The following is a 27,801-nucleotide window of genomic DNA, read 5'->3' on the forward strand; positions in this document are numbered from 1 at the left end:
TTTGAGAATATTATAACAGGTATTTTATTTATATAGCATGTTTGCAGGTTTCTCTACATAATGAACAAAACAAGGATAAAAAGCAGGAGCCAGTTTAAATTACACTATTCCTACACCTGAATTCTGAAAGGTTTAAGTTTCTTTACTGTTAGTATCATATAGCTGTATGCATTTAGTGGGCACTGTATAAGATGATCTAGGCTTGGCACCAGTCAGGCCCAGCGGTGAGCTGTTCCGACGACAGGCCATGGTGAAAGACTAACCCTAGCATAATTTGAAAAATGACGACCTAAAATACCCATGACATTTTCATTACCATCTTTAAAGAGCACCATGGTCATACCACATAAAACTGCTGGAAAACCTCAGATTTCATCAGGGCAACAAAAACAACCTGCACATTTCCAGCGAGCTGGAGTCCATCCCTGTGGCCTGGCCCAGAGAGAGGGGCTGTTTCTCTTCAGCGTACGCCAATAAAGCAGTGACATTTCGATATCGTTCCCACGCGTCAGATCTGACACAGGATGGACCTACCTCTGGACCACCAGGACCCCCCAAAAAACACTGAACTGCGCTTCCTTATGAAATAGCAGAGACGAGTGTTTATGGATAAATTAGTTTTTCCCCAGTGTGGCTCAACTCGGAAGGGCCACTAGGACAGCTAATAAACTGGTGTGGTAGTGTTGGTGAGGACAGCTGAGAGAATACGAGTTGGCTGTGACGCAGTGTCGCCGCCCTGTGCTTCGGGCCGAGCGCTCCCTGCGTCACTCCGTAAAGCACTCCACACAGATGCCGGTGTCTCTCACAGCACGGGAGACGGTGGCGTCATTTAACACGCCCGTTTCCTGATCCCGTCCACGTGTTGCGCGGCTCCGCGTGCTGGCCTCTGGTCCCCCTGTCCGTCCGGGGAGCATCCCGGGCGCTAATAGGGCCTGGTGGCTGCCAGAGGAAGCACCACCCCACCACCCAACCCCCCATCCACATTCAGTGGCTCCACATGCCTCCCAAAAAGACCTGAATGGAGCCACAAGGTCTTAACTAGGTGGAGGAAGAGCATGAGGGAGAGAGGTGTGGGCGTAGGGGGCCCCAGTTTGTAGCTCACAGCGACCCCAGGAGCAGGAAGTTTTTAACTAGTGGTTTTAATTAGTGCTCATATATTTCCTGGGCTACTCTCAGTTTCTTGCCTTTTTAATTGCCGACAGGTGCTCATATCTTTTTTTTTTTTTCTTCACCCCCCCCCCCGCCGCCCCGTTCCAAGATTTTTCCACGCTCTGATTTTCCGCTTTCAGGCATTATTCACTCACCCATCATGGACCTCCTTGGGTCAGGCGATCAAAGAGAGAGAGCGGGTTTTGAGACCCAGCCGAATTGCTGGTGCACGAAACGCTTTGAGAAGCCGATTATAAGTCTGTGAGTTCCTAACATGACGACATAAGACGGATTTTAGCGCCTACTTTTTTTTTGTGCGTGTTTAGTTAAGTGTCGGTGAGCAGCAGGGATTTCCTGTTTATCCACGTATGAACATGTATTTGCTTTGAGCTTTACAACATTACGCCGCTCTCTAGCTCAGCAGATCTTTAACCGTACATGCTGTCACCAACAAATAATAAGGTGTGCGTGTGTGTGTGTGCGCGTGCGTGTGTGCGCGTGCGTGTGTGCGCGTGCGTGTGTGTGTGTGTGCGTGTGTGCGTGTGCGTGTGTGCGTGCGTGCGTGTGTGTCCACACTGCGCGTGGATTCTGTGGACATACTTGCCCAGGGCTGGGCTCGTAACCCCAGCAGGGTAGAGGATGCCGTGTAGCACTGACCTGACATTGGCCTGCCACTTTACAAGGGACGCGAGACAGCCAGCTAGACTCACATGAAAGCCCTGTCCCTCTGGGCCTGTCCCGCCTCTCCTTTCTACCTGAGCGACGTGTCTCCTGCACGGCTGGCTGTCCTCCACAGCTCATTATCATAGAAATCTCCAACGCGAGGTTTGGATTTGCCCGACATGGTTGATCTCGACTAAACTGGTTCGGAAGTCTGGTTTGCACATGTGCGCTGCGGAATGAACTTCTTACCTCTGACTGGCACACTGCATTAATCCATCTTTTGTGCCAGTTCACTCTTCACTCCTGTTCCAGTTCGCAGTTCTAATTACCAGCAAAACTGGCTGCAGCTCAATCGCCATTTGTACAGCCGAAATAAAAAGCGCCGACACCGTGTGGTACCGCTGTGTGGAATTACAGCTCTGGGTCTCTCTCTCTCTCTCTCTCTCTCCCCTCTCTCCTCTTGTCTGTGGACTTTGTGGGATCGGAAGCCGCTCCTCGGCGACTTGGGCCGCTCCGAGCGCGGTCGCGCTTTTCCACCCCCAGCCCTCTGCTGTCGAGCCTAAACACCTTCCCTCTGTTTATCGTCCTCTGCTTTCCTCCAGCTAGCGTAGGAGAGGCACCTCCGCACTGATTTGTGTCTAAGAGGCCGACTTGCTTGTTTCCCTTTGTGTGAAAATCTTTTGCTCTCCCTTTCGCTCTCCTTTCTCCCGTCTTGTTTGACTGACGAGGCTTATTGGACTATAACAGGCGGAACTCCCACCCCTTTGTCCGGGAACAATCCTCCAGCAAATTCCGAGCCCCGTGCATTGTTCTGTCGCCACGCCATCGGGTGTGCACCAGCTCCTGAAAGGGTCCCGCTCCTGGTCCAGCCTTCCTCCCTGCCTCTCTCCCTCCCTCTCTCCCTCTCTCCGTCCTCCTTCAGTGAAATGAGCACTTCAGCAGGCCGGAAACATTTAATCTGGCCCTCTTTTGAAGAAAATTAAACTGAAACCTGTCGCCACCCTTCACCCTCCCCCCCGCCCCCCCCAGCCCTGGCTCCCCTTCTCCCATGATCATTTTCTTCTCTCCCGCCACGAACCAGCCACTAAAGGATGGCCTAATGCAGCTCTCACTGAAGAGCGCCCGGAAAAGGATACGAAGGGCCTGCTCACGCCGAGTCATTGACTCTCCTGAAAGGCCCCTTTCTCTCTCCCAACACGGGGACGGTATTATAGCTCAAGCAGCACCGCGACAATCGGAAAGCGCCGCGGGCTGCGTAAACGTCGACCAGAGGCCGACTCTTCGACGCTCCGCCGGTACAAAGGCGCACCTGTAATTTGCTGCCACTCCTCGACATCCCAGTGGCCCACTCAAAAGCGCATGTGGTGGATTGTTTGGGCCCCGGTGCCTTGCTCGGCGGCTCAAGGGCCGCATAAGTGCTTAATTTCTGCCAGGCGCGTGGAAGCGGGCACCGGCAATCGTGGCGTAAAATAGCAGGCTGGTGGCAAGGAGCTGGGAGGGCGGAGCAACCTGGGAAGAGGCGTGAGAGAGGGAAGAGGGCGCAAGCACTAGGGAACGCTGCCTCGTCGGGTACGCAGTCCTCTCTGCATGGTTGTGGGGGGTGGGGCGGGGGGGCATTATGCTAAGCCCTCGGCGTTAGTTTTCATGTTGCCATAGCAGCGTTACTCCTGCAGGGTTGTGACCTCAGATGATTACAGTACAAAGCTTATTGGGTCTTGAAAACCCCTTTGAAGATGAAAAGGCTTTGATGGTTTATATTTATGCAAATCTCCCAGATATGATTTTTCCTACTGAGATTGAATGGGGAGATGATGATTAAAATTCACCCCATTAGAAAAAAAATCCCTCAATGAAGTCGTATTCTCAGGGCTAATAGAACAAGCGTGGAGGGGATATTTTGGTCTTTATTTTGGGGGAAAAACAGACTGGATTTACCTGAGGTTATTTTGATCCACAGTCCTGTGTGTGTGTGTGTGTGTGCGTGTGTGTGCGTGTGTGTGTGTATATGTGTGTGTGTGTATATGTGTGTGTGTGTATATGTGTGTGTGTGTGTGCGTGTGTGCGTGTGTGTGTGTGCGTGTGAGAGAGAGAGAAACACCAGGCTGGAGAGAGGCGACAGGGGAATTACACTTTTCTGCTTTCTTTCCCTCTCTCTCTCCCTCTTTCCCTCTCTTTCCCTCTCTCTCTCCCTCTTTCCCTCTCTTTCCCTCTCTCTCTCCCTCTTTCCCTCTCTTTCCCTCTCTCTCTCCCTCTTTCCCTCTCTTTCCCTCTCTCTCTCCCTCTTTCTCTCTCTTTCCCTCTCTTTCTCCCTCTTTCTCTTCCCACCCATCCCTTTTTTAGCGGCTTTGAAAGGAAATATCTGACAGAGGGTGCTTTTGTGTGTTTCCAGATGATAGATTTTGGAATTCGGGCTACCCCACTGGCAGCGCAAAGCTAGCTGTGAACTGGTCTGCTGGAAAAAATGGAATGCCTTGGTCTTCAAAGACCTAAACTTCATTTTAAAGGCTTCTTAGGTAAAGCTCAAATATTAGTGGGGGGAAACGCAGGCAAATGAAAGGCTGGGAAAAGTGTCACATCACACCCCGACCGCCGCGCGTCTCGCTGGTCCGTCTGCCCAGGGAAGCAGAGGGAAAGAAAACGCATAATGCTAAAATGAATTGCTCACTCAGGCAGCTGGAATCATCTCCCTCTCCTTTTCATATTCCCGTTTCACTGGGCTCGCTGGAAGATGTAGCGTGTCTCGAGAGCGCTTGTGAAGTGGGCATTAGTTCAGGGTCCCGGGAACGAGCGAATCCTGACGCTTTTATATGAGGAGCCTCCAGCCCAACCCTGACTCAAGACCTTTTTTCTTCTTTTTGTTTTAATCCCGAGTTTAATTGGATGTTTGTCAGATGTACCGAATCATCAGTATAAGCATGATTCGTTTTTTGTTTTTTTTAAGTTCACATACAGGGTACACAACCCGCAGCAGGAACAAACGGCCAGTGTTTTGTTTGTTTTTTTTATTCAGATGGCGATCTTTCTCACTGATGTCTGTGTGTGTGTGTGTGTGTGTGTGTGTGTTTGTGTGTGTGTCACTGTGTGTGTGTGCGCATGTCAGTTTGTTGACAGGTTTCAGTGGCACTTAAAAAACAGAAAGCTGTTGGCGCCGATTCGCTTAGTCACCTTTGTGGAAACGGCTGTGGGGTTGCTGAATTTTAAGGTAAATTACTGCCCAAACATGTAGATGTAAAAACTTTGTTTACCAAAGCGACAAGATTCAGATATCTGTCACCGTACACAGGAGCATGTCAGCGCCTACACAGGGATTTTTTTGACAAATTATTTTAGAACTTTTTTCATTTTCTTTTTCTTAGTTCTCTTTTTCTAGAAAGCGTTTGTTTAATTCTTTGTCAGTTAAACATTTGGCCATAAATAAACAATTTTCAGCCCCTTACAAAAACGATGAATTCAGAAGGCATTAGCAAGGGCTTTGCAGCTGCTTTGCAAAAAGAATGCAAATTCTGATTTGGCTTTCCTCAGCTTTTGGTTTTCTGGTTTTGTTTTGTTGTTTGTTGTCTGTTGTGCTGGCTAGACTGCATCCCAGAGTGGAGACAGGAAAATATTGCAGTGTCACAGCGAGAAGTGAAATTAATTTGGAACCCAACAAAAGCACGAGACAAATTCCATCTGCTCTGCGCCTGACACAATCATATCACATTCCAAACTTTCTGCTTCCCGCCATCGCTCTGGTGCCACATTACAGATTTGGACAGCCTTCACAGATTATGTGAAATTGTATTTTTTTCCTGTCCTCGGAGACGTGGCTATATCAGGCCATTAATTATGACTGGTGTCGATGTGTGTGTGTGTGTGTGTGTGTGTGTGTGTGTGTGTGTGTGTGTATTATTATAACTGATCACATTCCATGTCTAAGCTCCTGTGCGAAGGGTGATAGCAGAGATATTGATTGAGGGAGCTATGGGGGAAATCTGAGCCGTCTGACTGGGCGGCTTGTTGGCGTGCCAGGACTCCCAGGCGCTTGCCCAGGCAGACGGGTTTGTGTTTCCCCTGTTCGTCCCAGACCGTGTGCGAGGAGGCTCGCCGCCTCGGACCTGCAGCCGGCCTGCATCACGACGGAGTGGTCTTTGGCTCGGACGACTTCTGCGCCAGCATAGGTGTGTCTGCTAACCCTGCCCTCTGTTCTCCGCCCCTCCCATCTGCTCTGCTGTATCCCTCCTGCAGCAGAATGGATCTCACTGGCTGCCTCGGCCCCGAAGCCCACATCACTTCTTAACAGCGTTTGCTGACATGTTCAGTTTCCAGCCTGCTGTTTATTCAGCCTGTCTCGTAGTGAAGTATGGAATGCGGAATATGCCACATGCTAAGGTGCATCATTTTTTCTTGTGTTAAAGGTGCCACAAGGACCAGAGATGCCCGAGAGCTGCTGTATGCCCGGCAGAAAGTGGTGGTCACCACAAAGGCTTTTGGCTTGCAGGCCATTGACCTTGTTTACATCGACTACCAGGATGGTGAAGGTCTGCGGCAGCAGGCCAGAGAGGGTGCACTCATGGGTTTCACTGGTACACACGTACACACGCGCACGCACACGCACGCGCATGCATGTCAGTGGAGTGTGTTTCCTGAATGTTTCCTTCATGTGCTCTATAAAGTCTTAAAGTTCCATGTTTATATTAGAATTCCACACACATGCTATGCACTGTCAAATATTCACAGTCATTTATACTCACATAATACATGTATACAGTGCTGTACTGCTCAGCTCTGTTAGTTGTTTTCACATATAACGCATATACTCTGGCTGTACCATTATACACACATCTAGATGCTCCAGTGAAACAATTTGGATTTTCCATCTTCTGTCCTTATGTACCGTAGTAATATGTGTTTTACAGGCCCTACTGTAGATAAGTGTGTTTTAGAGGATATTCAGTAATTATCAGGCTTTACAGGATATACTGTAATTATACATACTTCACACACCATACTGTGGTCATATATACTTTACAGGCCATACAAGCCTTAGTGTGGCCTGTATATGAGCATATTCCAGGCCACAGTGCAGTTATATGTGTATTACAGGCTATACTGGCAGGGTGATGCATTCTTTTCAGGCCACATTGTAGTTAGATGTGCTTTGCAATTACAGTTATTTGACCTTTCAGGCCATAGTGTACTTATATGTGCTTAAAAGGCCATACAATTGTTCTAGGTGTTCTGCAGTCAATCTTGGCTAAAGATTTTCGCCAGTCTGATTGAATGCGTTCCGATCATAGATTAAGCCTGAGCTGTACCTATGCACATTGTCTTTATAGTTTGTGTAAGCCCACTGTTGATCGGTTTCTTATATACGCTTCTGAACAGTTTATTGTTGTGAGCTTCACAGCCATCCATCTTGAAATTTAGACGTTTCAAGTCTTCTAAATTTGGAAGCAGGAATTTTTTTTTTAGGATTAGCCATCTCATTCAATCGGATGGAAATTTGATTGGAAATGGCCTCAATCGGAGTAGACTGTTCCAATTAAGGTATATAGATGGACGTGGTCTATTTCGATTGAGCTATTAGGATTATTAATGGATTTTCAGGGTTATTCGTGCTTTACAGGCCATGCTGTAATTATCCGTGCTTTACAGGCCATGCTGTAATTATCCGTGCTTTACAGGCCATGCTGTAATTATCCGTGCTTTACAGGCCATGCTGTAATTATCCGTGCTTTACAGGCCAGGCTGTAATTATCCGTGCTTTACAGGCCAGGCTGTAATTATCCGTGCTTTACAGGCCAGGCTGTAATTATCCGTGCTTTACAGGCCATACTCTTGTACTTGTGTTTTACTCACCACACTGTATTTACATGTGTATTACAGGCCATGCTGTAGTTATATGTGCTTCATAGACCATGCTGTAGTTATGTGTGCTTCATAGACCATGCTGTAGTTATGTGTGCTTCATAGACCATGCTGTAGTTGTATGTGCTTCATAGACCATGCTGTAGTTATGTGTGCTTCATAGACCATGCTGTAGTTATGTGTGCTTCATAGACCATGCTGTAGTTATGTGTGCTTCATAGACCATGCTGTAGTTATGTGTGCTTCATAGACCATGCTGTAGTTATGTGTGCTTCATAGACCATGCTGTAGTTATGTGTGCTTCATAGACCATGCTGTAGTTATGTGTGCTTCATAGACCATGCTGTAGTTATGTGTGCTTCATAGACCATGCTGTAGTTATGTGTGCTTCATAGACCATGCTGTAGTTATGTGTGCTTCATAGACCATGCTGTAGTTATGTGTGCTTCATAGACCATGCTGTAGTTATGTGTGCTTCATAGACCATGCTGTAGTTATGTGTGCTTCATAGACCATGCTGTAGTTATGTGTGCTTCATAGACCATGCTGTAGTTATATGTGCTTCATAGACCATGCTGTAGTTATGTGTGCTTCATAGACCATGCTGTAGTTATATGTGCATTACAGGCCATATTGTAGTTATTTGTGCTTTACAGGCCATGCTGTAGTTATGTGTGCCGTACAGGTCCATCTGCTGCAGTGGAACTGTGCTGCTATGGTGCATCTCCCTCAGGCTGCGCGTCACCCTTTATGTTCCCGTGCCTGTTTGCTCTGAGTCCCTGGCTCTCTCTCTCTCTCTCTCTCTCTCTCTCTCTCTCTCTCTCTCTCTCTCTCTCTCTCTCTCTCTCTCTGTCTGTCTGCCTCTGCCTCTGCCTCTGCCTTTGTGTGTCGCTCTCGTTCTCATGCTCTCTCTCTCGCTCATTAGTGCTTTTATGAATCCGTCAGAATTCCGCCCTGGGCCCGGCCGTAAGCAGGCCCAGCGCGGCTCTTTTGGAAGGCATGACAGCTTGCAGCTTTGCAATTCCACATCTTATCCGTGCTTCCCGGTTTAGATAGGAATATTCCATCTTTCACTGCAAATTAAATCTCTCAGCCCGTCTGTAAGACCACAGTTTATAAGATAAATGAATCGCTTCCTGTTTGAGAACTGAACGCTGGTTTTGGTTGATTTGTGGTTCTGATTTGTGGGCTTTGATCACCTTTGTACAATTAGGTGAATTGTTTGGTATTTTTTGTGTATCTTGATGTGCATGAGGGCAAAAGTGTGTGTGTGTGTGTGTGTGTGTGTGTGTGTGTGTGTGTGTGTATCTTTGTTCTAAGAGTTTGCGTTTGTCTTTCTATGTGCATTATTGTGCATTTGTGAGAGAGTACATACGTATGTATGTGCGTATGCGTGTTTTGGTCGTATGTTTGTGTGGGTTTGCAGCCAGGCAACACACGTGTGTGGAGTCCTGGTGAGCGGGTAACTGGCCACAGGAGGCTCCAGGCAGCCCTCCTCTGAGCCTCCGCTAATGAATATGTAATTGCTGTTTGCAGAACATGCACTGTCTCCCTGCTCCTCTGTGTTTACAGCAGCTCAGCCATTCCTCTATAGTGTGAGTTTGTTGTCTCTCGGCATTCCCGTATTCCTCTCTGGCCTTGTCGCTCGGCTTCTAAATTTAGCCCCTCCATGAGAACCACATATTAAACCTCCAATGACAGTCATTTAAGGCTGTTTTTGTTATTACTTGACATGTGGCTACGGGTAAACCAAGAAATAACAGAAACCTAAATAAAAGCCTGCATATTAGTGGTCGAGCTGAACAGTATTTTCCAAATATTTCAGGATTTGACCCTAGAGCCAGCCCCACCACTGGGGTTAGACAGGCTTTGCTCAGCGTGTGCGACTGGCGATGGCCAGTGCATCGGTCGGAGTGCACTATGGGTGGGGTGCGCCGACCCCGAATGGGCCCAGTGCTGTGGGGAATGGAATCCGATGGCTCTGTCCACTCTGAGCACGGCACGTGAGAAGGACATGGCACGTCGGAACCACACTGGACCCTCCCCCCTGCTGCCTCTACCGCCTCCCGACTCTGGGGTTGCCACCGCTAGCCCGGATGCGGAGGCAAACCACAGACGCTGCTTTACGCTCTCTGTTTAAAGAAGCGTGTGTGCGCGTGTGATACGAGTGTATAAAGGCACAAGTAATAGAACTGGAATGGCGTCGATACCGTTATGACGCAACTGTGTGTGAATCTGAAACCATGCGCGTTACAGCATATCACAGTTGTTGGGAAATCAGGGAATGTTACATCTTTATCAGACATTGAGGTTTTTTTTTTGTTTGTTTTCTGTATATTATGTAATTACTGTTTTTCTTGGAAGGAACTAAAAAACACCTTCTCGGGGAGAAAGACACAACAACTAAAAGCTGTTCAAAGCTGGAGTTTTGAACTCCCCAACTGTATTACTGCCTTTGATCTCATCTTGTTTTATATTTCCTTCTGTACCGTCACCTGTAGTAACAGGTTGATGTCAAGACTGGATTTGGGTCCTGGGGATAAGGAGTCTTTTCACATATCTGTTGTAGGTAGGCATTGTATTAAAGTGGGCAAGGCAGGTTTTGGCTGGGCTGATTTGTGGATTTGTGCATGATTTAGAGTATATGCATCGTCTTGGTTCTGATTAACATCTTACTCTTGCATCAGTATTACATTGACTGGTACCGACTGTGAGTGTTTTTGGTTTGTTTTTGTTTGTGTGCTTGTCTTTTTCTTTAAATACATTTTGGTTTTGTGATATGGGCAGAATATTTTTTTTTACAATTTGTCTTAGAGAATAAATTTGAACATCTAAAACCTTAAAATATCAAGTCATACATGAAAACTATTTGTCTGTTCTGACATTATGTCGTAGAATTAACTGTGAACAAATTGTGATCCCACAATTCATGTACCCCCCCCCCCCCCCCGAAAAAAAAAACAAAAAACAAAACAAAAACATTAAACTGCCAAATGTGGCTCATCATACTGGGATTTTGAAGCTCATCTTACAGAAGTCTTTCTGCCACCCCAATGAGACAGCTTCACACCAGATGGCACCCTACGATTGGCTTGCTGGTTTCAGGGGGCATTGATGATGCACTGTGGCCATCCAATAGCAGCCCGGCCAGAGGGCCTGGCACGCCCCCTGTGCTGCCTCTGTCACTAGCTGGCCCAGAGCAAGCAGCTCCTGAACAGGTGGCAGTACTGGGAAGGGGGCATATTTTGTTGATGTGAGGGAACTACCCCCTGCCAGTCCTTTCTGGGATGGGCGTCGCAAACGCCCTGAGCCTCCTCTTTGGGCTGTTGATCCAACAGGCCAGCTCCTCTGGGAGCAGAGAGGGACAGCACACACACCACTCTCCGCCCACGTCCGCTCCTCCGTCTCCCATTCCCCGCTCAACAGTGAGGAACGTTCTCGCCAAGCTGCTCTGCTTTACTTACATCGAACTGTATGCCTGTGTCAGTCGTAACTGGCTTCGTATGCCCTGTAGGTGTTTTGTTTTGGGGGTTTTTTAAATGAAATGAAGCGGCCGAAGGTCTATTCTCACGCTGAATGATACAGAAACCCAACGCTGCGCTGGGCCCCGTAGCCCTCGTCCTGCGTTTGTTTGTTACACGCCCGTGCTGGAAGTCGAGCGCGTTTTGGAGGACCAAGGTGGGGTTGAGGCTGGCAGATGGAGCGAGCAGCTTTTCTCATGCACCGAGTGCTCCGCCCACCTGCCACCCCCCACGGAGTTGTTCTCCGGAAGGCCACAAGCCGTAGAGCGGCGGGCGGCGGCCCTGCCGAGCCGCTCCTGCCGCGCAGTGCCCGCGGGTCACAGACGCGGACGTCGGCGTTGAAAGTCCAGTCCAGATTAGGCTGGAGCTGCTCTAGACAGATGTTACCTGCATGAACAGGGAGAGGCGAGAGATTTAACTTCTCTCACCTTCAGTGGGCTGCATGGGACAGAAGAAGAGGAAACCTGTGAAAGCAAAATTTTACAGACTTGAAGATCTTCATAAAATGTTTAAATGAACCACCGCTTTTAGCTCTAACCGATTGATTCCGAGGGAGGCGCGGTGGCACAGTAGTAAGCGCTGTTGTCTGTGTGGAGCCCGCGTGGGTTTCCTGTGGGTTGTCCACTTTCCTCTCACATTCCAAAGAGGTATGTTGGATCGATTGGTGTCTCCGACTGGTCTGGGGTGAGTGGGTTTGTCTGTACACACATATGCAGCTGGGATAGACCCTGGGGATAGGACCCTTTTCGATCACTGCCCCCCCCCCCCCCCCCCCCAAAAAAAAAGCAGATTAGAAGATGATTGATACGGCAAAGTTTTACTGGTATCGAGCTGCTTGTGTTACTGGTATTGAGATGCTGGTATTTGCATTTATAAACTAAGTGGCTCCTAATTTTACTGTATTTAATAGATTTATATTAGTGGTATTTAACAGTGGAATATTTCTGTTCTCTCTGGCATTTATCTTCAGGCAAACAGGTCATCCACCCAAGTCAAGTCAAAACCGTGCAGGAGGAGTTCTCCCCCAGCCTCGAGAGGGTCAAGTGGGCCGCTGAGTTAATCGCTGCCTTTGAAGAGCACCAGAGGTTGGGAAAGGTACACACCACTGCGTCAACCGAACCCCAACTCCGTCAGCCCCGTCCGGCCGTCCGGCCGACGCGGCTACGCACCCCGGACAGCAAAGGGTAGCGAAAGAAGGGCCGGGGCGTTGGCGCTCCTGATTCAGCGCGGGGCCGAGGCAGGGATGAGGCAGGGTTGATGCGGGGGCGAAGCAGGCACTCTGCGCACGGCAGGGCGGCCGCTCCGGCGACCGTGCACTGGTAATGCGCAATCTGCCTGGCCCTCGCTGCCAGTAATTGCTAGGGTAAGGCTGGCCTGGGGGAACTGGGCCTGCTCTGCTCTCATCAGTCCCCATTAGGCCACAGGCCACAGGGCTGGCGCCCTCTTCCCCTGCCCCATACCTGCTTGTTCCCAGGCCTGTTAAGTCCCTGTCAGACAGACAGGAAGGGCCTATAAAACACCCACCTGAGGTCTGGGCTCTTTTCGATCACTTGCCATTTTAAGCGCATGCTATGCCCACGTTAAAATTCGGCCCGTTGCTCTGGGCAATAACGAGCATTACTGCAAACATGCCTTCTGTATAACAGAAGCTTATTTCTCAGAGAGGTTACAACTCGCCCTGGCTGATTGAAGCGTTTGGCGCTGCGCAGTGGTAAAGTGAATGAAGGCCTCTAACAATCAAAGAAAAGACTTCCAGCAATAATTCATGTAGCTGTCAGGAGCATTTCCCTTCTCTCTTATTTCAGCTTTTCCCATGCAGCTAAACAAAAGCGTCTCGATCGAGACCGGGCAGTATTTACGGGAGTCCCCGACCGACATGAATAAAGCACACAACACTGCATTTAGCCATAAGCTGCCTACAAGGCTTTATTGATCCATAGCATACAGCCGATCAAGTCGAGAGTGTTTTCCCATTAGAATGCTAATTAAACTCAGAGTGATGGTTTGAATTACAACTGCTGCTGAAGCCAACAGAAAGTCCATCCCCCTTACGGTCACCCGCATCATTTCACATGTCCATCTCAGGGGTTTCCTGCTCAACACATTTGTCATTACTGTATTGTAGTGTGTGAGTGTGTGTGTGTGTATGTATGTATGTATGTATGTATGTATGTATGTATGTGTGTGTGTGAGAGTGTGTGTGTGTGAGTGAGAGTGTGTGTGTATGTGTGTGTACGTGTGTGTGTGTGTGTGTGTGTGTGTATATATATATATATGTGTGTGTGTGTGTGTGTGTGTGTGTGTGTGTGTGTGTGTGACATGCTTTTCTCTCTGCAGGGTGCGTTCACTTTCCACGGCAGTATGATTGACATGCCATCGCTGAAGCAGGCCCAGAACATCGTCACCTTGGCGTCGGCCGTCCCGAGGGAGTGAGCCAAGGCGGGGGGGTGGCGAGCAGCCGTCTCTGTCACCGCTTAGGGCATCCGATGATAGAGTGGGAAGCACAAAGTCGTGCCCTCTGGCCATTTGCTAAGGGTCATCCGGTGCCATACAAGATCTGCGGGGCCTGACAGTAGCATTTGCCTGATGTCATCCTTTAGATATAAAGTGTGAAATGTAATTGTGGTCATTTGTGTGCTTGAAACAGGAAAATGTTTCTCTTTCTCTCAATTTCTGTTTATCCCTCCCTCTCCCTCTCTCACACTCTCCGTCTGTCTGTCTCTGTCTGTATACCCATACACTGTGCCTGCATGTGTGCATGTTTGTGTGCATACAGCGCGCTCGCTGCAAGCCTTGCTCAGGTCAGCTCCTGGGCCTGTGTTTGGCGTGCCCACCAAAAGAGGGCAAACAAACAGCCTTTCCTGCTTTCAGCCCCAGGGGTCCTCGGGACTCGTCCAGGCCTCAGCTCATCAAAGCGCCGTTTGCCAAAGGGCCCCACTGAATGTCCTTAAACCAACATGGAGGGGCGCGTGCGGGCCGGCGGCCCACTCTGGACTACAGGCCTTTGTGCGGGAGGAGGTTCCGAGTCCGTGAAGTGGCAGGCGGGGTGGATGAATAGACCCCGGAGCAGGCGGAAGCTCTGAGCCGAGCTACGTGACAACCGCCGCGCATACCGACGCTCGCCACAGGCTCGCCACCAGTCGTTTGTCCGCTCCGCCGTGAGCAAACATCCGCCCTCACGGCCCGCGGGCTTCTTCACCTGCGTCCGAGACGCCCGCTTCTCGCCCTGAACACGCCCGGGAACTGAGAGGACATGCAGCCGTTTTCTTCTCCAGCAATGGTGACACAGCTCCAAGCGCAGCGTTTCTTAAGAATGCTTCTTTTCAAACGAAGCCCCTGGATGTCATTTTAAATAAATGACTGTCATTTCCACACTTGTGCTTCAATTTTTTTTTTTTTTTTGTGCTTTTTTTTTTTTTTCCCCTTTCTTTTCATTTCATTTCTTTTCTCATGAATGCATCCCACAGAACGCTCTGTTCTTTCTCAAGGCTGGTCCTCTTTTGTCTCCCACTGTTGACGAGGCCTTGCCAGGGAGGGCCCAAGGGCCAACAGGGGAATGGCGAGGGGTGGTGCAGGGTGGAGGGTTTTGGGCAGTTCATACTCCGCTTGGTCACTATGGCAATGGAGGCCTCGGTGAAGCGGCCGGGCCGGACGTGGCATGATCAGTCGCCACTGGGGCGAGTGCTTCAGGTCGCCCGCTCGGTGCCCACCCAGAAATACAAACCAAAAAATTTTTAAAAAGGTGGAGGCCACTTCTGTGCCCCAAAAGGGCCGATGGTAAGCTGCCTGGCTGGCGCAAAGCCCAACACCCCCCCCCCCAACCCCACCCTCCTTTTAGCCTGTACCTCTCAGTTATTAACAATTTTCTAATGGGTTTATATTTGTTTTGCTCGATCTTGTTTTCCACCCTGCCACCACGTCTTAATGATGGAGAAGCCCCGGCGCCCAGTGTCTCGTCAGCGGCGGCTGAAGCGCTCCCACTGTGCTGTGGCGGCCGGGGGCGGGACTTTGCTAAGATGCAACACTGGACGTCAAGCCCGGTGGGCCAATGGGCTTCGAGAAGGAAGGCGGGACGCGTGGTGGTGGAACCCAGGTGCGCGAGGTTCGGACGAAGCTGTCTCGGGGACTGAAAGTCCGCGGTACCTGCTAAGCGTGCTCTGTGTCTGTCAAAATGAAGACATGTTAAAAACCCGGAGCAGGAGCTGGAGTGAAACTGAAGCTCACAGGACTCGGGTGACACTGAATTCTCAGCCTAATCAGATGACCGTCCATTAGCACCCAGTTGGCCAACATTTAATATTTCTCCCACATTGCCACATTAAAAAAGTTACACTGCAGGCGGGCCGTTCCTGGGACTGACCTCACTGTGACAATATCATTGTCTATTCTTTACAATGAGCCTTTGTGGTATTGTGTTCATGTTGGTTGAGGCCAGGTTCCCTAAAGCCTATTCAGTCACTGAATCTATTAGCCTAGACCTTATTTAGGGTTACTCTGACATGGTTTATACATAACTATATAAAAGGCATAGCTGACAGATGTGGTAACTAAGACTGAATAATATTTGTTATTATTTTATTCTATGTACATTGTGTACATTGTTGAAGTTTTAACATTATTTGGCTATGATGGTAACTGGATTTGACCGACATCTTTGTAGCCAGTACGACGCATTATCTCCCATCTCTCTGAAATGGTACATGACATTTCTATTATGGGCCTAACTTGACATAATCTTCTCAGCTCAAGAGGCAGGACTATTTAAATACATTTACTTGTATTCCCAAAGAGAGTTCATTACAATTAACGCGGTTAGGACCTCGCCGAAACTTGATGGCACTCAATTAGGCTTGAACTAGACTTGAATCGCTGAATTCTTTGTTATGTGTTGGGATTGCTTTTCATAAATGATCAGATATAAATCCGCCGGAGAAAATGCATGTATGCAAAGCAGTGCAAGAATGAAATTAAAACGAAACGTTTTACATATTTTCATTAATCTCAATGGGGCCCGTGTGGCAGGGATGATTTTACTCGCCTAATTTCTCGCCCGGAGATCTGCCAATAACGACTTCATTGTTTTACTAGCGTGCTAATGACAATATGTGACAAACTCATTTCAGCAAAGAGTATATTCCCTGGCAATAAAAATTAATCGTTTAGGACGCGAACAAAGGGCCATCAGAGACCGTTTAGGGAATAATGCGTAATTGAAATCATTCTACATTTAATTCATAACTACGAACGGCAAAAGTAGTAGACAGTGAATCTCAGTCCTGTCCAGTGCACTTGTTTTACGAGAATAAAAGGTTATGTAGCAATGACGGAATATCTGAAGTCTACAACTGACTCCACGCATCTTTTTTTAGAGCCTCGCTCAAAACAGGCCAGTCTTGTGGAGTTGCGCGCGACGTGGCGCGCGGGCAGCCCGTCCCTAAAGTCTGAGTTGTGCTATTAAACACGTTTCGTGCAATGTTTCGTAAGATGTACTTTTGTAAGGCAAGAAATATTTTAAGGAAAATTGCAGGGTTTCAGATTTTTAAAAAAAACAACAAAAAAAAAAACTAAGCATCGGTCAGTGAGGGGTTTTTTTAACCTTGCTTTAGTCCTTCAGTGCACAAATTATTTAACCAATATGAAACGTTATTTTACATAACAACTTTTGGTTTTTTTTTAATCGCAGAGAAGTTACTTTTAATCAGAACAGCGACCTACTGTAAGTTGTCAACAAAGGCTCAGCACACACGTTTTTGAGGGGTTAGCCTACAATATTTATCCAAACACAATTGGCAACGTTTTATAAAATAGCCTAATAATAGCCTGTCGCCTAACATTCTTGTGCTACTAGATCAACACGACGTGGGAATACACTATTAAGGAGAAAAGGATAGTGATTCCCAGACCTTACTTTAACTGATCCTTATAAAAATGACCCTTCTTTTGTAGTGTGAATTTAGCTTACCCCAAGAATACAATGCTTAAGAAGTGTTATCAGCGTTGCTGTAAAGTTGCTTGGTTGTTCTGTCCTCCCTTTTCAATGATTTCTACAACACTTTCAACAGACCGGGGTCTGGTGAAGTTCGAAGGCACTGGTGCATTTTGGCTGGTTTGAGCAGACTGCCTATTTGAAATAGAGGCAGATCAAAGCATAAACCCCCCCAAAGCCCAGTAAACCCCTGGACCTATTGTCTGCTGTTGCTAGGTTTCAAGTCAACTAAGACAGGGTGTCGGGGGCACGTTAATCAGACTCGTTACAGTCTGCCAGAGTCTCAGAAAACGTTCTCATTTTAGTCTGTCTGGCCCTACCTGTTATGTTGGTTATTCGCGTCAGCACCTCTTTAAGAACTTCGGGGCTTTTGTTCAGAGCTGTCTGATGATCTCCATAAAAGTGTATTATGATGTCAAAATTCTTCTTCTTTATCTATTATCATCATACAATTGGGGAAAAAATCGTATAAAGCTTTTTGATACTCGTAGCATAAAAGATACTAACTCAACTAAGTCTTAATTAAAGTTTTTAAATACAGCATGTAATAAAAAGGAAATGTGTCATCTAGACATTCTCACATAAGAATTTTTTTTTAAATTAGGCTAACTTTTTGATCGTTTTGAAATGGGCATTGTTGAATGAGCAAGTAATCTTCTGTAAGCTTCTATAAAGGGAACTGGGGTAAGGTGAAGTAGCCTATATAAAAACGTCACTCGAGTGAAGGTGGAAATGAGTGATACAATATTACTTATTAAACATGACGTCAAGCAGTCGAAAATAAACTTGAACTTTAGTATTAAAATATTGGCACTATAAGGTACTTAAGTGCCAAAATCAACCGTAAACTTTAAGAATTAAAAGTTTATGGGTGATTTTGCTTGTTACTGTTAGTATTATTGATATACACATTTTTTCTCTCAAAACAGTTGCTCTTCATTTTATTTGATCTTAACAAGTATAATCATGGGTGTGGGTTTTCTCTCAGTTTACTCCAACTGAAAATGCAAGTTAAGTGCAGACGTGGACTACTTCTGCTTCCTTCCGCTCTAGTGGTGGAGTATTCCGTTTGGCCTGGCTGTCGGTTTGTTTATAACAGCCTTTATTTGCATGCTTGTTTTCTTTTCGACCTTTTTTTTGTTTGCTGTTTATTGAGTTGTTCGTTTGGTTTCCTAAGTATGCTTAGATTATGTCTATTCTCAGTTTTGTGTATGTTCGTAGAGCTAAACTGTAATGTGCGGTTACTCGTTTTATGTTTTTAATTTTTTTTTTTCTTAGGTTTTTTTTTTAATCTTGGAGCCAAAAATGTAAGGTGTATGTGTTTAATGAGCAGGTGTATCCCAGCGTTGATTTTACCTAATTTTCTCACCGTTTTTGTTATGTCGTGCTGGAAGGGGGTGTTGTCTATAGGCCTACAGGCTTCCTACAGGCTTCCTGTAGGCCTTCCTCCATAAAATTTTCCATAAAATGATGCGAATGCTTGGGGCATCAAAGAGTGTTAGCACATCACGATATTCCTTGTTGCCCAGTATGGCAGATCGTAGCTCATTATCACACAATTGCTCATAAATTAGAAAGAAATTAAAGTGAGCCAGCTCTTTCTCGTATTCAAGATGAAATAAATGCGCTTCTGAGTGAGAGTGCGCTTGCTGTGTGATTTGACTACGTTGCGCAGCATCCACCACCTCACCCACTGACTTTCTGATGAAAGCAGAACAACGCAGGCGCCACGATTTAAGACGTGTGCCGCCGGATGCTGTCAAAATTGGAGGAAAGAAGAGAATGGGTTTTCATAAAGGCGACATTTTATTGTTTCTTGGTCGTTAAGACCGCTTTTGCAGTTGTCGCTCGTGAACGAAGCTAGACACGTGGGCCAAGCGAAACTTCACCTGGCTACTCTGATAGGCTTTGCATATCCATCTGAGGGGAAAGCGAGCATGCATATGAGCGCATCGAGTGAGTGTGGGCTTATTGAAGCCTAATTGCATTATAGCCTGTTTATGATTTTATATCCGTATTTCAAGGCTCCAGTGAAAACGCAAGAAATGGAATGATCTTGGATATGTGACCACCAGAGAATGCTCCCGTCAGCTTGATGTCCTTCAAAGTACAAACATGGTGATCGATAAGACGCGTTACAAATCTTTAATGCGCCAGGTTAAAAATCAGCCGTCCCTTTTGTACAATGAGTTCCTCCCAGGCATTTGTCATTGTCCAATCTAAGTTATCCTGGAGGACCAATAATGCAATGGCCAGACGTTTACTATAAAACTGTCGCTGCTGTCGCGAAAAATCAAACATGTTTCTCAACAGGAGAAATATAAAGCTACGTTTCCTTATTATTAATTATATAAATGCTGAAGTCATTATATATATATATATATATATATATATATATATATATATATATATATATATATATATATATATATATATATATATATACACACACACACACACATTACAATACCGGAATGGCACAAAGGGAAAAGTTTCATTTACGCCCGCATGAAAATATTAATCGATTAAATTCTAGAATATGCATTAAAAAAAAAAAAAACTATTTCTCACCTCGACAGCGCTATGCTTCTCATGTTGTCAGATTCTACAGAGGTATACATTGCCACCAGACCTACTCACTAAAATTACATACACCCTTGTGATTTAACTGTTAAGTATGCTATGATCTTTGGCACGCGTTTATTACCACCTTACTCGTGAATCAGCTCAGGCACGCGCGCCAGCACGCCCTTTATATTTGAGAATCTATCAGCAAGCCACTCCATTTCCAGAAAGTAGACTCGAGGCGCAGTACTCGACCATTTCGTCTGCGCTTCTGTCTCTGACGTCCATATAAGTCACATATATTGCAAGTTGCAATATGCAACACAGCGGCGGCCGAATTGTTTGAGGGGACACGTTATTTGCAAAATATTACCTGTGCTCATTCCCCATATCAGCACGTACTGTCAGAGGTAGCTCCGTGGCGAGTTCTTTGGGCTTTGGGACAGCTCTGAAAACACACTTTGCATCTTACATTTACTGTGAAATTAGTTTGGTGTAACGTGTCTCCCCGAAAAAAGAAACTCCCCCCCCCCCCCCAAGACTTAATGGGTACTTTATTTTCAATTGGTGTTACGTGTGTAACTGTTAACGACTTAGAACTCTAATGGCCTTTTGCAGTCTACAGGATGTACTGGTTATTTGTTTATTTTATAACTATCGTGTTCTGTGTTTCATTAGTCAGGCATCGGCATTGATTGTATCGCTCATATTCTTCTTTTCAAATTCCATCTCTGAAGAATCAATGTCCTCCCAACATAGGTGTTATTGTAATTACTATTGTGTATGCCTCTGTATTTACGTGTTTATTTATTAATATTAGTACAAGCAGGGGTTCTAATGCTCATTTTTTTAAGGTTAGTTGTGCATGCTTTCTACTAGTTTATATAAATACGCAGTATTTATAGAAACTCTTCATTTTAACGAAGGGTAGTTTTCTGAAGTTGCAGTTGCATGCAGTTGTTAGCATAGACAAGGTCTTAATTGCAGAATATGTAGCAATCTCTGCTAACCTATGTAAAAACATTTTTTACATACTTCTAGAACTTTAGGAAATCCATTGTATCAAAGTCCATAACGTTTTAGACTTAAAACAAACGAAAATAGCCTTTCCCTTCGATTTATGAAGCATATTAATGTTTTTATATTTCCATTTGAGTGCTTAACTCATGCAAACGATTGTTTAAAACTACCTCGATCTTATAAATTTTCCTGGGCTGTTGTAATAAATTAATTATTAGACGAACCGCCTCAAAATAACTTTAAAAGTCAGTTACGCACATATAAATAATAAGGCTATACTACTACTACTACTACTACTACTGCTACTGCTGCTACTACTACTACTACTACTACTACTAATAATAATAATATCGCGCAAACGCTAGACTAACGAATAAGTCTAATAATAACTGAATTTGTTAAAAATATTTATTACCCACGTCTACTTCGCCTTATTTAGAGAAGACGATTTCACCTCCGTTAGGAGGTGCGCAGTAGTCGTCGCCCTTCAGAAATGTGCCGGGCAATTTAAAAGTTTCCCTTAGACTCTGTATAACCGGAAAGGTAAACATTGCCTAATTTGAATAGTTTGTCTATTTTGTTGCTTTGTATTTCGTAGAAAATTTCAAATTTTGGATTAGTAAAACAGACTTATTTTGCGTTTAATTCGCTGCTATATTTTGGAAGGTCTGGGACAATTAAGTAGTTGTCCGTACTTTTTAGGTATTGACATAAGCATATTTATATATTTACATCTATTCGAAAGTCTGTAAGATTTCTACAGTAGCGACAGCATTCAAACATTAAATTCAACCAACCCCCGCCCCCCTCTTGCCTTTAAAGCAACTATGAATTCATGGCCCTTAATTAAATTGAATCCGCACAATGTGTGAGGCATGTCATTCGAGAAGCACACAAGGCAGAGTAAAGAAGGAGAGGCCTAATGAAGCACCACTTGACCCCTAAAGTTCTTCGCACAGTGTGCAGCGGTTAAGTTTAGCAGCAACTTCATCACTCCCCATCAGTTTCCGCGCAGAAAAGAACTATAAGGAGAGAGTCATTCAAACCAATACGCTGCACCGGGATTACACAAATGCGAGTTGTACTGATACTTCCCTTTTGTTAAAATATTTACGAAATTATCAATTATTATTAAACTACTGTATTATTTTGTTTAATTTATTTAGATGATATTGTTTGTTTTCATTTTAATAAGATGTCTGAGTTTGTATTTCTCATATGGAACACTTTTTTTTCTGAATGAATATTCAAGTACTATGTAAATTAAACGACAATGTTTTTACGGATTGTAAAATAACCTGCTTGAACATCTTATCCATTACTCGATTTGTAAGTTTTGTGTGTTCAATTGTAAAATTCTTAAAGCTTTCGGTCTCCCTGAAAGGAACTGTTCATAATCGCCGAACAATAGGGAAGGAGATTAAGTGTCTATTTAAGTGGATGCGCTGCTTGTCAGTGTCATAACTTTGTATGGATCTTTGCAGCACTTACGTCTCTGGCACGGTTCGGCGCGGAGGAGCAGATACTCGTGCTGTAAAAAAAAATGCTTTAGACGTTTGACGGAAAGTCCTACATTAATGCAAACAAGGACTAACGACTCCGCAGAAAAGGTTCAGGCTTTGAGTTGCCATTTGAATTTTAGCGGTACAAAGGTGACATTACCCACATATAACACGTTTGTCGCAAAGTGAGCGTATCTGTGCCTTCGGCAGGCTGAAGTTTGCGCTGAGCTGTTATATTGGGACAGCAGACGTGCTTATGTCGGCGTGTTGAAAGAGGGATGCTCAGGTAGGGAGCTGTGCGCAGCTGAGTCCTGGTGGAGCCGGCGTAATGAGCGTTCCGCTGGGGGCTGCATGGTAGGAGAGGTGGCTTAACCCCCGCCGCAACAGTCCCGAGCCCAAACTCTGCACCCCCACCCCCAAACCCCACTCTAACCCCACCCCCCAACATCACCTCTTTACACCTCACAACGCACATTTTCACAACGCTGGTGATGAGCGGGCAGTCGTGAAAGAAAGCCGAGCTCGAGGGCGTTGTTGTTACATTACACTGCAGTTCAGGTTGACGCGAACTTCAGCGATGCAAGGCTTGGGAACTGTCTCACATCAGGACCAAATTCGTCCATGTCGACAGGAGAGGCAAATATCCCCCAACACATAAGGGTGCCGCTCCACATAAACCAATAATGCGAAATCTTGCATGACGTTATTGCCAGCACAAACAAGCATTAACATGTTATAGTACGTTGTGAAAATGTGATTAATAGCCCTTTTCAACATTAATTTAGTTTTTCATTATTTCTTAATATATAATTGAATTGTTTTTAATGTATTTTTTCATATAGACTGTATCTTTAAAGTATGATAATATTGATTATAAAATTTCTGCCACATAAAAATTAATTAATTGATAATTAATCAAATAAGTAGATAAGATGCACAGAAGGACTTTTCTGAAAATGCAATTAATAGTTTTAGAGATTATTGTATGTGACCATGATTAATTTGCACCGTTATTTTAGTGAGACTTTCTGTCATTTACCACTGCAAATGTCAAGGAAGGGCCAAAGGTTGCCTTCCCCTAAGAGTTCAGCCTAATTATACAATTTGTCTTGTGACTGGGACAGACCACTGTAAAGTCTCCACTGGGAACGTTTCTTCACCAGCCTGGTTCCATCATCGCTTTTCTCACCTCGTTTTATACAAGGGCTCTTCCCGTGACTTCAATTATGTCTCCTTCCCATACACAGGAATTAGTGGCCAACAATGAATGTTGATAGTTTCAGTTAATTTTTACTGCAATGTTTCAGCTTTGGTACAAAGTAGTTCAGATATGAACATATGAACAGTTTGCATCTGAAAATCCTACTTTTGTGATGTGTTTGTAATACTGTTTTAGGCTAATGGGAGCTGCTATGAAAGAATAGATAAAAGTCCTATAATGTTTTGTAATAAAAACAAATCATAACTATAATTTTGGTGTGATTTTCTACATTTCAAATCATTTTACGTATCTGCCAAAATATACCTAGTATATGGTATATGACACGATAATAGACACATGAACAACATAAAGGTTTTAATAACAGATTCATCTCTTATAGCTCTGCAATGTTCTAGGCAAAGTAACTTTAATAATAAACTGTCTGCTGCTTAATCAAGTGATATTTTGTGGTTGCAAAACCGAAATCATAAAGATTCAATGTCCAGTATGGACATATCAGCACACTTGGAACGACTGGCTGCATAGAGGAAAACAGATTAAGTATGAAATCGTGACTACACAACTTTGAATTAGTCGTGCAGTGTTGGTAACAAAGCATGGTACTATGGAGGTATGTCTGCAATGTATGCATTACCTGTTCAAAATGCCACGACACAGGTATGAAAACAAGCCATCAACAGCACAGAGGGACCCTGAGGCCTAGCAGGGATAAAGTTACAGCGATTCAACGCCATGTCTAATGGTTGTTTCAAGGTCAGCTGGGGGCAGAGAAAGCTAAGCAGCCCGTAATGGTTAAGAACAGCCACCATAGCAAAGGGATAGAGGCACATTGCGGGTGAGGCACTGGGCTCAGGTTAGTGGATTCTTCTGTGTGAGATGCTAGGATTAGCACGCTGGGATTCAGAGAATTGGGGTGCTTAGGGATGATACACCGCAAAACGGCAATAAACAAAACAAGCAGCGTGCCGACCCAGCCACGTGACACAGAGTGGGGAAGGATGCAGTATGTAAATGATTAAGGCTTGATTGGGGCTCCTAACTGCACCGTCTGTTCTCTCATCACACTTTTCTGGTCATACCTTCTACCTGCTTTTGCAGTGCTCTTTATGTACTTTATACCCCCCCCCCCCCCCGCCTCTTTGTGTGTGTGTGTGTGCGTGCACTTTATTGTGGTCCAGCTGTGCTGGAATGAATTCTTCACACTGAATCTTGACCTTTTCCTCTATGAGAGGTGCCTTGAGAATCACTGCTGTGGTGTGCATGATCGTTTCTGAGAAAGAGGGCCTTTCACAATCTATAGTTAGTACAGTATATTGCATGAAAGGCAATGGATTGCACTATGATTAATAACTGGGGACAGTTATTAGTAGTCGACGTACATTTTCTTCTTCTTCATCATCATTCTCTTCTTTTTATATCGCCTGTCAAATGTTAAATACTGCTGGCTGCAAACAAACAAACTCTTATGAAATATTGAATTGAATACTGAAGAAAGCAAATTGTAGTGATTCCAGAATAAATTTTGGTATGCGACTAAGAAAAGCCATGTGTCTGGCTTTGGCCTGCAATGCGTTCTAACAAAGCTTTGCAATGAATGCATAGTCACATGAATGCATAGTCACATACATGCATTATATAAACATGATCCACAAGTGTGCAATGTTTCTATAACTGGAAATTGTCTATATGCACAATACATAGACAAATCACTGACAGAGAGATACTGAGGTCTGGTACCCACACAGAGTCTAATGGGATCTTTTTCCTTTAATATCTGAGCACCTGAATTTTAAACTACCTTACATTTCCAGGGCGCAGTACAAGCATAGCGCAGTGGAAATGCAATATGGCTCCTGGAACACGCGACATATTTTGAAAACGCCGTCCTTTCCCAGGATAAGGCTGCACAAATGCCGCGGAGCGTTTACCACCTGGATGGAACATGCTTCTATTGGAAGTGTATCCCTGCATTTAGAGCCTTTTAAGCAGGCCCTGTCAAACACAAGGCGAGCGGTGAGGCGTTCGCTTTGCTCCGAGGTTTCGGCCGTATGCTGTCCGTGCCGGTCAAGCCAGGTACGAGGGGGCTGGCTCCTGCACTTGTCCGTGGACGACCTTGCTCTACTCACCCTGTGCTTTGGAAAGTCTCCCAGTCCTGTGGATCCCACATTTGGACGTGCACCAAGTTTGGAGGCCCACAGATGTTGTGGGGAGGCCAGATATCATGTCCGCGTTTTCCAGCAGACACGCGAGGTGATTCATATGTTTTCAGTATCAAAGTGCTTTGGCCAAAAGGGCTAAGCCATGGTGCAACTTGAGAAGACACTGAGACACAGAGAAAAGACGGTATGCAGTTACTTGTTCCTATATGTTAAAAGGTGTCAGTACTTTAACTGCCACATATATCAATATATTTACAGTGAACGATATTTCATTTAGATGTAAGGTCTCCAGTGGATTAGCTCATGAGATGTATTATGGATTTTTCAAACCTGTGTTCCATCAAAAAATCAAAGACAGCTGTAAAAGCTGTTTCTGCTGAATGTTTTCTTAACGTTTGCATGTTCCAGGAATAGTTTCTGGAACACAAGACACATCTTTTTTAAATAGTGCCCTTTTTGGATAAGCATGTCCAAACACTGCCACAGAGTAAAAGGGTTCAGGTTACGCAGAGCTCCATATCTGTAACGTCCATTAGAACTGAACGACTAGACTAGAAGCGTTCACACCACTGAGATTACAGAAGCAGGATCTGATATGTCTAATGGGATACATCTTTATTTTGTAAACACTGCATTTAAACCAAGCATTTACACATCATTACACAGCTTATTAATTTGCCATTTTCTTCTCAATCTTTTCATTCAGGCCTTTTCTGAAATTTTTCCTGTCCTAAGAACTCTTGTACAAAGGTGTGGTCTGCGGTTCCCCGAACAATTATAAAAATATGGATCAACGCAATTGTTTTCAAGTCTATTGACTTAATTCATGTTTTCGAGTTTAGGACTGGCATTATTTTTGCTGAGAACCACAAGACATGTTTTGGTCACACGGAGCATGGTGCATACCTCACTAATAAGAAGTATCTCAGAGGTGCAAGAGCAGAGTCGAATCTTAAACTTGTCTAAACGAACTATGTGCGCGTACGCGAGGCTCTTAATAGGCTAAACTGTGCGCAGGTATCTGAGTTCCTAAGCAACATGCAACAGCCAAATAAATTCATACAAATGTCAGTAGTTCAAACTTTTCAGAGTTAATTACAAATAAATTATAATGTTCCCACCGAGTAACTGATTTAATGAAGTTCCTATGAAACTATTAAAACTGGGTATAGGTCAGGCGAGCGGCTCCCCGGAGAGCCCATTGTCTGATGTTTAACTCTACCAATCTTTTCGGAAAGACATCGGGGCTAATAGGTGAATTCACAGCTGCCTAAATAGGGCTCACAGAGAACGCGTCGCTCACGGAGCTCTCAGTCCAAACATCCAACAACTTGTGCAACTTGAAACTTCTGCAGTTACCTCATCTAGTTACCATCACCTCCTAATAATCACTTAACACGGGGCACGTAGACAAACAATCGCCACAGTTAAAAACACGCTTTGAGTGTTAAAAATCCGCATGGATATTTAAAGAGACAAGCTCGTACGTATACTCACAGTGTATTATGTACAGACGACGTTAGATCCTATTAAAGGTTTGCGGTTCCGAAAAGTATTTTTTTTGTTGTTTTGATTAATGCTCCAAGCTGACCAGATAACATGTAGACTACAGCTGCAACTGGATTGTGTTTTCTCACTTATTCAGGAAACTTAAGATAGTCGGCAGGTAGGGTGCTTGGAACAGTTTGGCAGACTGCCTGGAGAGCGCATATGTGTCCAGTTTTCTTGAGCTTGCCTTTTGAGATTAAAGTGGTAGATTTAAAAAAAAAAAGCGAACCTAATATTTTTAACCACTCTTAGGAAAATTTGCAATTAGAATTATGAGTATTATGAAAAATGTTACCCGTCACATTCATCCAAACGCATCGGACCAATGAGTATGTCCACAAAACACACCCTTACACGATCAAATGGTAAGAATTAAAGACATTTCCGTTTTGTGCTTTTAAACATAAAATAATGTTATAGGATAACAGCGTATCTGCAAAAACAGGCGAAGGTACGGGATATACAACAGAAATGAAATGCAAAAATAAATAGGCCTGCCTTTTGGGATATTTTTAATGAGCAAAGATATGCTTTGTGTAATTTTTTATACCAGCATAAGAACTTGCCCAAACAAAAAATGCACCCGATCATGAAAAACTGAAGCCTGAACACGAAGAAT

At 44.9% G+C, this 27,801-nt stretch overlaps 1 protein-coding gene across 2 annotated transcripts in view; it reads left to right on the top strand.

Moving 5' to 3' along the window:
- The window catches only part of clybl (citrate lyase beta like), a 50,159-nt gene extending 35,605 nt beyond the window's left edge, over positions 1-14,554 (top strand). For both annotated transcript variants that reach the window (XM_027001357.3, XM_081720652.1), the window contains 5 exons: positions 4,913-5,014; positions 5,876-5,969; positions 6,207-6,374; positions 12,151-12,275; positions 13,518-14,554. In XM_027001357.3, the coding sequence (XP_026857158.2) occupies positions 4,913-5,014; positions 5,876-5,969; positions 6,207-6,374; positions 12,151-12,275; positions 13,518-13,613 (585 nt within the window). In that variant the 3' untranslated portion in view covers positions 13,614-14,554. The remainder of the gene's footprint in view (positions 1-4,912; positions 5,015-5,875; positions 5,970-6,206; positions 6,375-12,150; positions 12,276-13,517) is intronic.
- Positions 14,555-27,801: the final 13,247 nt, after the last annotated feature.

This window comes from Electrophorus electricus, chromosome 9 (genome assembly GCF_041902795.1).
Source record: "Electrophorus electricus isolate QZ-2024a chromosome 9, ASM4190279v1, whole genome shotgun sequence".
NCBI classification, from domain to species: Eukaryota; Metazoa; Chordata; class Actinopteri; order Gymnotiformes; family Gymnotidae; genus Electrophorus; species Electrophorus electricus.